This window comes from Dermochelys coriacea, chromosome 7 (genome assembly GCF_009764565.3).
Source record: "Dermochelys coriacea isolate rDerCor1 chromosome 7, rDerCor1.pri.v4, whole genome shotgun sequence".
Classification (NCBI taxonomy): domain Eukaryota; kingdom Metazoa; phylum Chordata; order Testudines; family Dermochelyidae; genus Dermochelys; species Dermochelys coriacea.
In genome coordinates, this window is record NC_050074.1 from 20,654,887 (window position 1) to 20,669,557 (window position 14,671).

Sequence of the window (14,671 nt, forward strand, 5' to 3'; positions counted from 1 at the left end):
CCCATTTTATAACAGAAAAAAGGTTTGGGACCCTCATCCTATGTAGCCATAAAGAAAGGAAGGGTAGTCATATATCCATGTAACTGTTCATGACATCCCCTCTCCACCAGTTGAGAACTAATGGACTGGGTGTCAGAAGTCCTGGGTTCTATTTCACTTCACTGTGCCTCTGTTTCCCCATCTGTAGAATGGGCATAAAGATATCTACCTCCCTTTCAAAGCCCTTTGAGATCTAGGGATCAAAAGGGCTATGTCGGAGCTAAGTGGTGGTGTTCTTCCAAGCAGTTTGCTATATGCCATCTGATTCACAATGTCATTGAGGATACATGCTCATAAACAAAATAAGTAAAATAAATAAATAAATATATTAAATTAAATTAATTAAATAAAACGTTCCATCATCAGTATTACTTACTTCAGTCACCATAGTTAGTCCCAGAAGATAGCTAAGGAAACACACTATAGCAATGAAGATTTCCCGTCGGTAACCCTTCCTTAGGAAGGATGGGTACAGATCAACTAATGACGTGATCTGTCCTTCAACTTCAACAAACTAAAGGGGGAAAAAACAAACTGAAATATACACAGTATACATTTCATTCTCTTCTGTCTTGATTAAACACCCCCTAGGAGCTCTGTATTTAAAAATTAAGTTGGTTTTCTTATAAACATAAGCTACAAGGCTAAAGGAAATGAATGTGATGAGAGGAAAATGCTCATGTGACTTTTAGCTGTTGTAGATGTTTCAGATGAACAAAAAGTGCATGTTAGAAAAGAGGTAGAGAAAAATACTCAAAAAGCTAAATCTCCTGAACTAAGGCAGCATCTCTCAATCTCTGTCTTCATTTGATGTGCTGGTGAAATTTATATACACCGCATAGTTAAAGTACATAATTAGGGGCAAATTCTATTTTCAGTTATACTGGTGAAAATTCATTCAATGAAATACAGACCTGCAAATTTTTTTCTCTCCACAAAACCCCAATTCCCCAGTTTGTTTGTTTGATCCACATATTACATCTTGTCATAAACTTAGGCCCCACTCCTGCAAAAATTTGTGCAGATACTTTACACACTGTAAGTAGACCAATTATTCAGTAACAGTACAGGGTAAGGTTAAGATTCTGTCACTGGTATTTTTAGTAAAAGTCAGGGAAAGGCCACGGTCAATAAACAAAAATTCACAGAAGTCTGCAACATGACTTTTACTAAAAATATCCTGAGGCGGGAGTGGACAAACACAGCAATTGCTCCAGCCCTGCTACTGCTCCTGTGGCAGGAGCTGACCACTGCTGTACCAGCCCCAGGGGCTGACCCAACCCTGGGCGCTGCTCTGGCAGGCAGGGGACTGCTGCTCGGGCAGTGGGCTGCTGGTGAGCTGTTCAACAGCCCCAGGGCTGACCTTGGCCGCTGTACAAACATAATACTTAGTCCTGCCTTGAGTGCAGGGGATTGGACTAGAAGACCTCTTGCAGTCCCTTCCAGTCCTACAGTTCTGATTCTTTACATATGTTTGTACAACTCCTAGCATAATAGGGCCATCTGGTTTGTGACTGAGACCGTTAGGTGCTTCTCTAATAGCTGTAACAATACAGCCACTTTACAGGGGGTAGGTAAAATATTCTCACTTGCAACATAAATAGAAGTCCTGAGCAGATCAGCTAATATCTTACTTTGTCTAATTCAGCATCTTAGAATAGTTTTTATTTTTTAAAAATTATCTGTACATCCTTGCAACTGAAAAAATGAATGTAAGACAAATATAACTAGAGTTGTCCAAATAAAACAAAACCAGACTTGGGGAAAGGGCACTAATTTACTGACAGCCAGACGAACTTCATGACCTGCATCTGATGAAGTGGATATTCACCCATGAAAGCTTATGCTCCAATATGCTCCAATATGGTGCCACAGGACTCTTTGCCATTTTTACAGATCCAGACTAACACAGCTACCCATCTGATACTTCGTGTATGGGAAAAGGGACCATTTAATGGTGCACAAACAAATCTAATAGAAACAAAGAAATCAAGACAGCCAAATCCTGCTCTCATATCTGGCACAATCCAAAGCCTACTGAAGACAGCGGGAGCCCTTCCATTGACTTCCATAAGTTTTGGATCAGGCCCTTACAATGGTGACTTCATTGAGCTGCATTGATGTAACTGAGGGTAGTTTGGCCCCACTGAGATGTCAATAAGTAAATGGTTCATCCCACAGTCAGTGACATCTCGCAGTGAGTTCATGAAGTAGCAATATTCTGGCATATATAAATCATCCTATCCTTTTCATTAATATACTTACTATGTCCAGAAACTTCCTTTAAACACATTGTACTCTGTACCCTTCACTGATATGGGATAGCAGCTATATTACTGGACCATCTAGCTTCCAGTGGTTAATACTGAACGCTTGGTTGAACTCCTATTTGAAAGTCTTATGTAAAACTGTTTTTCTTTTTTACATGTAACCCTTCCCATTGGTTGGATCTGATCTTAAGATGCTCTGGCATTCCAAAACCCTGCTTGACTGCACTCCAAAAAGGGGGAGTGGAGGAAGAGGAAATTAAGCGCTCCAATTAGTTTCAATTATTCTACACAGTGAGGAGCTATTTAAAATTACTAGACAGCTCAAAATTTGTATAAGCACTTAGTTGTAGAACCACAGCACTGAGCATTGTAACATTCAGTTTGGAAGGGACTGAAAGTCACTTAGTAGAGTTCAAGGATTAAGCAGTAAAGAGCGATTTAGAACAAATGCCACACTTTACAAATTGGAGCGATTAAGCCAGTAAAAACTGGGAAAAATCCACTTATGAATCTCTCCTCATATTAGCGAGGATTTGAGTTCAATAAACATGTTGCCTTTGTCAAGTGAATTTTTATAATGTTAGAGTTACCTTGCCACTGGAGTATAAAGAATTGCCTGTTGCTCTGAAACCTTGGGCAATCTCAGTTTATAGTTACTGCGTAATCCTTGGTTGCCTGTTTACTTGTGACTATCTAGAAATGATTAACAGATTCCTTTGTGGTATTTATGCTGCTATTTCTGTGAAAAAAACCTCTTCTTTGAACAGCACTACACTACAACAAACTAGGTAGCTTGTAGTTCACACCAGCAGTGTCCACAAGGAGCAGTGACTCCACAACATTTTGGTGTGCTGTGCAATTCACTCTCACATAGTCCACAAGCCCTACTGGGCTCAGAAACCTCAGTGCCAATTGATTTCAATGGCACCCCGCCCCTTGCAGGCACAGGCCCCAGCTCTTCCTTACCTTTGTGATGAGTCTCTCTCAAGCACAAACGGTGGTGTGTTGTTGGGTAGCATTTGGGCCATGGTGCATTGCTCTACCTCTTGGACTCCCCCGGGTACCAACAGCAAAACCTTAATGCACAAGATCATGCTGACCCTGCCACCACTAACTTATTCATTGTCTCTACGTATGGACCAAAGCAGCTTCTCCATTCAAACGCATGGGTTCTGCAGCACAGCCACTTCATTTAAGCAGCCTTATTGGTATTTTATTATTATTTTTAATCGACCCATTTATAATGGGGTTGCCATTGTTGGCATCATGGCGACAAATAAGACATATATGTCCATTACCGTGATTACTAACCTGGCTATCCAGTCCAAGCAAGAGAAGCATAACAAAGAAAAGGATAGCCCAAACGGTAGGCACTGGCATCATGGACACAGCTTTTGGGTAGGCAATGAAGGCCAGACCTGGACCTAGAGGAAGAGAAAGAGAAAATAGAAAGGGGGGAAAGGGAATGGAGATAGTAAGTACTCCACTTGTGCCTAGAGGTAGCTACACACCAATGCAGGGATGCCTGGTTCCTTTCAGATAAACCCAAACCCAGCTGGAAATACCAGAAGTGAAATTGTTTGGATCTTTCATCTGACAAAGAAGCACGCATGACTACAGCAGAAGCCCCAAGCAAACCCAAAGGCCATCGCTAACCGACCACCAGTTTTAACATCTGTCTCAAACATGCCAGTAATGGATCGCTTCCTGCACCAGCCATTCAGGAGGTGTAACAGGAATGAAGGCAACTGCCCCAGTAGAATGAAGGAATCCTGTTTCTAGCACACATGATCTCTATTTGAGTGGAGGGGGTGGACAAGAGGGAATCTGCTCCAAATATTCTCCTGAAGCTTCAATGCTGCAGCCAACTCAACCTATCTTTCTGAAAACACAAATCTCTCATGCACCTTCCTTCCAGGTTTTGGTTTACGCTCCAATAGCCAAGCTCCTTAGCTGCTGTGAACCACCATTGAAATCAATAGCGCTGCCCCTATTTACACCAGCTGTGGATCTGGGCCTATGAGTTCTCAAATGTGTTCCCTGCTGTTTGGAAATTATACTAATAACGCTGATACTACTAACACACCACCTTAGTCAGATTCTCCTATACCACTAGGCTTCCTAAGTCATGCCATAACAAATCTGGGTACTGTCAACAATCATGCACAACACTAGACCAACTACACATGCTGTACACACCCACAGACCAGGGACTAAAACTTTGTCCTTCTGCTCCAAAATCACAGGCTTCTAAAACTTAAGCTAAAGGAGCTCCCCCATAGCTAGTAGTAACAGAATGTGCCTTATCTTCTCTGTGGCTCGGCTAATAAAGGCTTAACTCACACACAGAGCATCGGCGCACTGCACTTCTATGTTGTTTTTCACAGAAGTTCTCATCTGGTGTCACACAGGTTTCAAGTAACACTTAGTTATACATCATGAGAACTTTTGTAAAGTGAGTATGCAATCTCTGATTGGGCGACAAGGGCAGTAAGAATCTGAAATTTGCTACCGGTTTAAAAGTGATCTTGTAATTTTTACAGAGTGGGGAAATCTTGCAAGGACAGATTTACATGAACATTAAAATCTGGAGGGGTTTTTTTTGTTTGTTTCAAAAGAAGGTGGATTGGAGTGTTGACATCTTCCAGGTTTGGTGAGAAGATTCAAATTAAACTTGTTTTTCAGTAGGAAAGATTAAAGTCCGGTAAATCACAGGAGCAGAATTCTCTTGTTTAATCTGCATGGAGAATCGCTACTGATGCTCTTCCTAACTCCCACTTTTCCTTTCCAACAAGAAAGATGGAGAAAGGAGCAAGGGAAAGAAAATATGAGAGCAGGAGGATGACATTTTTAAATTAAAAGAAAAATTTAAGTAATTTAAATAGAAATAAATACAAATTAGCCAGCAATTGATTGATTAATTTTATTTCATTAATTTTTAAAAGAAACATGTCTGTGGTTTTATGTGACAGAAAGCACGCACACACAAAATTGGCTGAATAGCTAAAATTTCTGGGGTTCTGCGTTTCCCTCAATCTCTGGACATCATGTCTTCTCTCAGTAAAAACTGAATTCCCAGCTAGAACTGTTATTAGATTGCATTTGTAGCCAGTCTGCGCAAATGATGAGACAGATGTAAAACTGCTATTGCTCTCTAAAACTCACTTAAAGTGTGTGTTTGTGTATGTTAATTTCTGATGACAAGTGCTCTATGCTCTGTGTGTATTTTTCTGTGAAAGAAAATGTTGAACTATAAAGAGAAAAGTCCATGTAAAATAACATAACATTTCTGGCATCCTTTCAGTTTAATGTAAATCATTGAAAACTGCATTTAATATGGAGCGCTGTTCCACTGAATAATTATCTTGTTAAAACGCACTGTGCTTGTGGTTGTTGTTAAAAGCTTATTAGAACAGTAATAACCATAGTCTACTTGTTGGCCACTTGCTGATTAAATGAAATATTATGGCTGGAATTGTACCCAGTTGGCAGAAGGAACCGTGGATGGTAGACAGATTGAAACAATACAAAATATGGAGGCCAAACCTTCTCCATCATCTGACAGACACCATAGTCAGACCGATTAATCTGAATCAGTTTGCAAACGGCGTTAAAACAAAGGAAGTCTTGCGATGGCTTTATCACTGGTACATACTGTACATGCAATATATCTTTCATCCAGCCAGGCACGCAGACAAATCTAGCACAGATTAGCCAGGCCTCACTGTGCTTCCTTTGTTCCCACATTGCATTTCTTAGGTTAAAAAAAAATAAATGCAACAATGCTTTTAGCCTTTTTTTAAATATAATGTAATTGGAAAAATAAGGGAGAAAAATTAACTTAAAAAAATCAGGCAGTTTGCCAATCTGGGGTGAGAGATGGTGGGGGAGACAGACCAAATTCAACCCTTGTGTAACTCCACTGAAATCAATGACTCCACTTTGCCCAATGAAAGATAGGAGTAACTCCCACTGCCTTCCGATCTTCACTACTCATATCCTACCGAGGGAGATTTCAGCTCAAGACCATTACAGAAAGGGTGAATTTGGCGGGGGGGGGGGTGTAACTAAGCAACAGTGTGAAGCTAGGTTTCTGTAGTCAGTGAACTAGATTATGCCTAAATCACAAGAATAATCCACTGAAGTCAATGGAACGACAGGTATGAGTAAGGCAAGTGGGAGAATACAGAATGGCGGACTCATCTGGTTGCCCGATACACAACTTCCTATGCCAAGCCGCAAAATCAAGTTGCCGACGCTCATTGCTCCCTCTCTCCTTTTCCTACCTGGAAGAATAGTCCTGGATTTGCATACTGGCAAAATAAGGGTTGAAAAAAAAAGAATTGGGGTAGGGTGGATATCTGGGAAAAACCAACTCTATTTAAATTTCTCTTTGCTGGTAAATGGTTTCAGGATGCCCTCCCTAGAAAGTGAAGTCGCCTCTTTTACAAAGAACAGGTAGAGCACAGGCAGCAGTAGTACAAGTTTCCCCCACAATCAATGTTCCCTCTAATTTTTAACAGGCTGTGTGTGCAAAAAATTTCTTCTGTGCCACTGTCAAAGCAACAAAAAAAAAAAAGAAAGAAAGCCAGCGGGTGGCCACCGAAGCCGGAGTGCGCGCGGTGTTTCGCTGTGTGCGTGGGGTTTAAGATCTGTGTGCGCACGCACACACCCACAGCTTAGAGGGAACAGTGCCCACAACTCCTGCCAATATCATGGACTGAAGGAACCATCTCTTAGGACTGAGAGGGGTAAACCACGCTCCCAGGTTTATTCAATTCTTGGCCTCTCGGCTTAGAATGGTAACAAGTATACCAACTGGTACCAGTTTCGACGGCAGTTTGTTGTGATTTGGATATCTGTCCATTAGACATTAGCCTAAAACCACCACATGTATATACTGTGTAATCCACTGAATAGCCATCAGATGACTACAACTTGTGGCCACCACCAACCTGGGTTGAACTCAAACAAACTAAAATATGCACCAAAATAAAGGATTAAAGTCCAGTGTCTAAAACTGATCAGTGGTGTCACTTTAAAAATATCAAATATCAGGGACAAAGGTGCCCATTTAGCAATGGATTATGTCTTTTATTTTAGATCAATTAGCGTAAATTTTGAATAAGATTTTTTTTTAAAATCTGAATAGAAAAAAATGCCAAATATGCAAAATGTCTTAGATTGCATCTGAAAGGAGTGCTTAGCTGGTTAGGGTGTATTCACCAGGATTATTCCCTTAGTTTGTTCCTGTATGCAAGTAAAGCAATCAGTGTCTGATCAAAATTATCTTTATGGGCCAGATCCTCAGCTTCTGTAAAATGGCATTTGCTCTATCGATTTCAGCTATGCTGATTTACACCAACTGAGAATCTAGTAGTGTTCCCAACATTTGTAATTTCCTAATAAGTCTTTGTGATTCTTAAAGATCCAGCTCCAGAAGTCAATGTAATTACAAGAGAATCTCATCTTTTATTTTATAATAAAAAAAAAGGAAGTAAATTTCTAGTCTTCCTGTGACAAAAAATAGCTGAAAAACGTGACTCTACAGTGAAAAATTGAACCCTAAAGGCTCTAAAAATCAGACGGAAAAGAAAAAGCACCCAAAATGTATTATTAGTCTTTTAAATCTCATGATTTTTAAGCCTATCTCATGATTTTGGGGGCCTGACTATGATTTTTGAACACTTGAGTTTGGCAATACTGATCTAGCTTGGTATAATTGTTCACCATCATTATGACAGCCTAAAAGTACCACTCATGCCCGCAAGTCCTATAAAGTCTGTCCAGTGAAAAGATGTAGTCTACCTTGTTCAGTGTATATTCACAAGCTGGATGTACCCTCTCTCTGATACATGTGTATAGCTGAATGGCAATGGGAATAATTACATGCAAAACAAGGGGAAAATATGTCCCTGTAAACGGTTTCAAAATGGACATGGCACAAAGAGTATCAGCTTCACCATGGAGCTAGATTAAATGTAGAATTGCAAGAGTTGGTGTCATGGTGGATGGGATTTTCCAAAGAAGCCTATGGGGTTTAGGTGTCCAACTTTCTTTGCCTTTCAATGGGATTTGGGCAACCAGTTCCCATATGTCCCATTGAAAGTGCCAGACTTTATTCCTACGGCATCTCTCACCGGTGGGCAATCAGAGCTACAGTAACAAGAGGGTTGGTGTAGATTTCCAAAACAGATAGACATGTCTGGACTCGAGACAACAATGCGTGTGTGGTCCTTTTAACTAATCTGAGCTAAACTTTATTAACGCGCTTTGGAAAAATGTGTTCAATCTGCCACACTAATTAAGGTAAAGTAAGTCCTATGTTAATCAGCTACCCACTACCGTTCTAAAAGAGAACCAGACTAACGTGCGCATTTAATTATTTTTCTGATGCTTGTAGGAATTCTTTTTTTCTTTCTTTTTATTTTATTTTATTTTGTTTGGCTGATTTAGTCCGCAGTACTTTGCTCACACACTAGGTGGCAGTGCCCACCACCACTGCCACCGATACCATCGTACCTGACTCTGCCACATCAGCAATGTTCACCCCTTGCTCTTGTGCCATGAAGCCCAGGACGGAAAAAATTGCGAAGCCAGACACAAAACTGGTACCACTGTTCAGGCATCCCAGCAGCAAACAGTCCCTAAGTCACACATATGTCATGGAGCAAGTTAATTCAAAAAAAAAATTGAACCCAATGTCCCTACTTATTTACATCATTTAGCTAAGACACTAAACCCCCTTGGTTAGAAACTTGCCTGTAGCAGTTGTATTTATACTTGTTGTAGCTTCCCAGGGATGTCATTGCTCCTAAGCAGATTGCATACGAGAAGAAGATTTGTGTCCCAGCATCTATCCAGACCTAAAAGAAAAGATGGAAGAAAGCATCATTAATGTAGGCAATCCCTATAGCAAGGAGCATCACAATCAGTCTGTCATTCAGGCTACGCAACAACAAAAATTGCTCCCCCTGAGACACATACTAGGGCAAAGCAGGAGAAAAAAGAGAGCATCTCATTTTAAAATGACGACGTTGTAGGGAAAAATAAATCATTAGCATCAGAGTCCACTCGAAAACTTCACAGCTCTGTCAACAATTCAAACATCCCTGCCTGAAAGGTGGTCTATGATTCTAGTTTGTCTGCCATTCAACCGATCCTTTCCTTACTGCAGAACAATCAATGCTCTCCCAAGAGAACGGACAACACAGAGGCCCCTGTAAAGTCCCGCATACACTTGTATCTGATGCGGTTCAGTTAGAACCAGCCTACAGAGTCACTGGACTGCAAATACGAACACCATGACTGACACTTTTCCAAATGGCCCCATGCTGCTGCCCCAACCATACCTTTCAACCATAGGTGGCACAAGGTCAAACACTGCCGGTGCAGAAGGGACACAAGAATAACACAATGCATTTCTTTAACATAAATAACACCGTTACTAACCTCAGTTCATGGCTCATCATCCTGATGGTATTAGTACAATAACATACAACATACAGTATCATTACAGTGAGAAACTCCACCTTAATACATTTGTGGTAACTCCTCCATCTATGCCTGACCATTCACACCCATGTACTTCTCTCTACTAACACCGGACAAAGGTAACGGGGATCATCCAGGGGGTCTGAATGGAGGGAAAGCAGCAGCTTTGCAGCACAACTCTCCTACCATTGTCAGCATCATCCACCTGAAACACAGGGATCTCCTAGCGAAAGAAGATGAGCCTTTTCAACGGGGAGTCCATGATAACTTAACCATGGAGGGAGCTATGCCATCATGGAAGAGGGGCCTGGCAGTTAAACAGAATCTAAATCCTTCCTGTGTTATCCATCATCACATCTTAGGGCATGAAGCTTACGGCTAGTAACTCATAACAATTACATGCTACCAGGGACAGAGATAAATGCATGTCTGAATGGCTGGTGTAATGAAGGCAAAATCACAGAGACTGTCACTTAAGTTTCTTTCAAGGATACTTTACCTGCTTACTTACAGGGCCCAAATCCCCTTGGGCTTTTGATTTTTTACCAGATAATCATTAGAAAAGAAACAACAAAGAAAGGCATTTTCACCCTAACATGCCTATGGCCATCACTTTAAAAAAAATCACTGTTATCATTTGCATTTGTTTTTTGCTATTGGTTAGACGGTTTTCATTTCCCATGTGATCACTATTGGGCAAAGAGCTAGCACTCAAACTTTCACACATTGCTACCCCATTACCATGGAAATGAATAGTCTTTTTCTTTTCTAGCTGTAGCTTGTAGAGAAAAAAAGATGCAACTCCTCCTACCCAATGCTAAGTAGTCATCTTCCAAGCATTCTCCCATGTGTTTACATGAAAAAACAGATTTCTTGCATGTTTGCAATGGTTTTCATTTCCCCACTACTCTGTTCACTTCTTTCCCCAATGTCCTGCTCCTGAGAGGTGGTGGCAGAGTGAAACAGATACTCACAATTGCTCCTTGGTGTGCCATCTGCCACGCTCATATTTCTCTTCTTTCTTTCTTTCTTTCTTTGGATTCCCTTCGAAACTAAAGACTATCCTCCGAAAAAAAATGTATCTCCCTTACCTTGTCCAGAGCCTAATACCAACAAGAAAGCTGAGATTCTATAACTGGACAGAGTCTACAGCCTCAGAGTCCTTTGACACAAAAATACACACACGGAAAGATGCATTAACACATTTAACAATGACCTTTTCAACCAGATACAATGGGAAAATACAACCGAGTTTTAATGTCCATGCTATATTTGGATTGATATAGATCACAGGAAAAAATCTACTGTTGTCGCACCGCCACCCACCTCTAAATGTCCCTCTTGTTTCAGAGCACGGGAAGTCTCCCTGCTCCTACTCACTGGTCCCATACCTGTGGATCTGCTAACCGTGATACATCAGGGTAAAGGTAAAATTTGATGCCCTCTGCAGCTCCAGGCAGGGTGACACCACGGATTAACAGCACAATAAGCATGACGAATGGGAATGTAGCGGTGATGTATACAACCTGCCAAAGCAAAGTGACAATATGTAGAGTCCTTGACAATTAATTTAGAAACAAAATATATAACTGGTGTCCTTTCGACCCAGAATCAAAACTGACGGAGATCCAGGGATCTGAATTCAAATCCCCCTGGCATTTCATGAGGCTCAGATTTGTTGATCTGGGTGTTTAAGCACATTTTTAGTTAATCCTCTCTTCCACTCTCAATTGTCCTCTTGGCTTGTAGTGTTCAACTGGTGCCTTAAGTTCCTCCACTCTTCGATCTATGCAAAGATAACAGTCTGGCCTGATCTGTCTCCAGGAAGTGGCTATCTGCATCTCTGGGCAAAGAGGATGCTGGGACAGGGTGGTCTGCCCCTTTAAGGACCACAGGGCCTGAAGCTGGCCCGCTCTGTTTGCAGACAGTGCTTGTCTTTAGAGGAGCTGTTCCTGCCTGGCAGAGGGGGTTGTCCGACCCAGATGGGAAGGGGTCAAGGGATTCCTGTAAAAGGGCCGGAAAAGTACTGTTGAGGGGGAGGAGCTGCAGGGAGCAGGGTGGATCCTGAGGTGGGCCCTGGAGCAAGAGCTGGAGACGCAAGGGGCAAGGCCTCTGAACCCTGGAAGCAAGCTGCGGTCAGGGGAATAGCTTTGTTTTGGTGCTAGTGAGTTATTTGTCTGAAGAATAAGCTGTGCCCTGAAGGAAAGGCCTGAACACATTTGGGTGAGCATCAGTCCTTCCTCGGCCAGCAGCCTACAACCGCAAAGGTCTTTTCTGCTGACGGTTCACACTAGTCATAATTTCCTCTTTGCCCCCTGCCAGCTTCTCTTACCACAGGCTCACCTTTGGCAGTGAAGAGTAACAGCCACCACTGCAAAGGGTCAGTAACGGGTTACGTCAAGCTTCTTTTGAACCTTCCAGCAGAGGCTCTCCAAGTGCTTTACAAAAATAAGTGAATTTAGCCCTCTCATAAGGTAGGTAAGAATTATTTTGCAGATAGGGATGCCGTGGCCTAGAGAGACTAAGAGACTTACCCAAGGTCCCTCAGTCAGCAGCAGAACCAGGAAATGAACTTCCCAGACACCTGCTCCAACCACTCCCCTAACCATTTGCCTCTGACAGGTTCTGGAGAGCAACTTAAGCATCTTCTACATATTCATCTAACTACTGGGAGCCTGAATGTATGAAAGGTGTCACAGGCACAAGAACTAGGGATGCTGCAGCACCCCCAGGTTTTATGGAGGGTCCCGGCTGCTGGCCCCGCATCTGGGGTCCTGGCTGCCCACCCCAGCTCTGGGGTCCCAGCTGCCGGCCCCACGCCCAGAGTTGAATCTCCTCTACTGCTATGCACTGTGCTACTGCTCCTCTATCAGGCCAATATACACATCTCTCTCATGACACAGGTGTTGCCATGTATCGTGCTCACAGGGAGGCAGCTTAGATATACATGCAGGGACCAGTGAAGTCCATGAGCACTGAAGGCTTTGCAGGCTTGTTCTTTTGTCTGAGAATACTGCTGTCCTCTGTGTGGATTTTAAAGCCACTTCTCAGAAATAAAAAGGAATCCAGCTGAAAGGCTTTGGCAATGCATTGGGTCAGTGAAAGAGCTGTTCACCTGTGGAGACTTGAGTTTCATCCTTGACCCAGGCCACAGTGCAAATGAGTTTGGCAGGCTCACCCTAGGAGAAACAAACCAGTCCTCATTTTGGTATGAATAGCAGTGTCTGCTCAAGAGAGATGCTGGACTAGAACAGAAGGGGTTGCTGCAGGCTGGGATTGAGGTATATTATCCCATGTGAAGGCTCAGGACTGGTTAGCATTTAGAACCTTTGTATGGCTCAAGCCGATACAATACTCCTCATTGCAAGCATTAAATCCACTTTACAATTTTTCAAAGGTGATTTTCTTTTAAAAACAAAATAAGAAACTCCCCTTCTCCAAGAGATGCCTACGCCCTCCTTGCCCACAGACTGGCTTTCCCATTTGTAGCTATAAACATCTCCAGCTCAGAGCAATAACCAGCAGTATCCTGGCAAGACAGAGTACGATACAATAGTTCAGAACTAAAGACTGAATCACCCAAACCTCATGGGCACTATCTTCAGAACATAAGGCTGAGGGCTTGCCCAGAGCAGGGAAGCTGACTGGTACAGCTCTTCCATAATAACCAACATTATACCCTTTTCAAAAATAAAATGGACTTTATTCCATAATTACTCTGCTTTGTGAATGGAGTAATTATTCCAGAATAAAATCACTTGTATGCTAACATAGTGTGTCCACACAGGGAGCTATTCAGGAATAGCTATTACAGAATAGTTATTTCAGAATAGCTATGCTGATCAATTTCCCTGGGCAGACAAGCACTAACACTCTATTGCCAGGCAATCTCTGCCTTCGCAAAAATGATTGGTTTCTTCCTTTTTTCAAATGGAGTCAGATGTTTCTGCCAGGTAATTACAGCGCTGCTGCCTTATTTAAAATATATTTTTGTTTTTCAAAATTTAACTTAATCGGGGAAAAGCTCCTGAGATGCATCCACTTTTCTTTTAAGTGTGTCCTAGGAGAGTAACCAGGAGAAATCAAAGCCAGCATTGATATAACTCAGGTAGCCAGACTGATAAAATTCAAAGAAAACCTTTTCATGCATATGGATTTTCTTCCTTTTCCTCTTGGAACTCAGTAATATTTTTCATTGATAAATAATATGGCTTATAATATTAGCCTAGTTTCATCTAAAAACTTTCAAAAAGTTATTTACTTTTTGTCCTGTATGAACCCTTTTTATATAATCTTGACCGATAAAAATCCCTGCTCTCTAATAACAAGGCTGTGTCTGCATTCACAGGAACTCAGTGTTACACAATGGACTTTCTCACTGCAGGGAAGGAGTTTTTAGGCACCAGCACTCTACACAAAAAAGTCCCCAACACACTGGGCTATTATTTTTCATGACTGTTTCTTTTGTTCAATATATTGCAACAAGATTTTTTTAAATGATTATTTTTTCCCCTTCATGAAGTTGTTAGTACATTGGAAAGCAGTTAAGTGTGTAAAAAATGATCTATAAAATTAAACTATGGGCTAATCATTCATCCAATAACTCCAGGCCTACATTAAGAGTTCTGCAGTTTGCTTTGGCCTGATTCAAAGCCAATGAAGTTAAAGGTTTCAGAGTAGCAGCCATGTTAGTCTGTATTCGCAAAAAGAAAAGGAGCACTTCTGGCACCTTAGAGACTAACAAATTTATTTGAGCATAAGCTTTCGTGAGAGCTCACGAAAGCTTATGCTCGAATGAAGTTAAAGGGAATCTTTCCATTGACTTCAATGGACTTTTGACCAGGCCCAGTGTCCTCAAAATACAATGG

The 14,671-nt window shown here is 41.7% G+C and overlaps 1 protein-coding gene across 6 annotated transcripts in view; it reads right to left on the reverse strand.

Moving 5' to 3' along the window:
* SLC6A6 (solute carrier family 6 member 6) overlaps window positions 1-14,671 on the reverse strand; it is a 72,882-nt gene that overhangs the window by 15,217 nt on the left and 42,994 nt on the right. For all 6 annotated transcript variants that reach the window (XM_038410741.2, XM_043519674.1, XM_038410742.2 and 3 more), the window contains 5 exons: window positions 11,195-11,329; window positions 9,072-9,175; window positions 8,832-8,956; window positions 3,621-3,733; window positions 416-553 (listed from right to left, as the gene is read on the reverse strand). In XM_038410741.2, coding sequence (XP_038266669.1) covers window positions 416-553; window positions 3,621-3,733; window positions 8,832-8,956; window positions 9,072-9,175; window positions 11,195-11,329 — 615 coding nt within the window. The remainder of the gene's footprint in view (window positions 1-415; window positions 554-3,620; window positions 3,734-8,831; window positions 8,957-9,071; window positions 9,176-11,194; window positions 11,330-14,671) is intronic.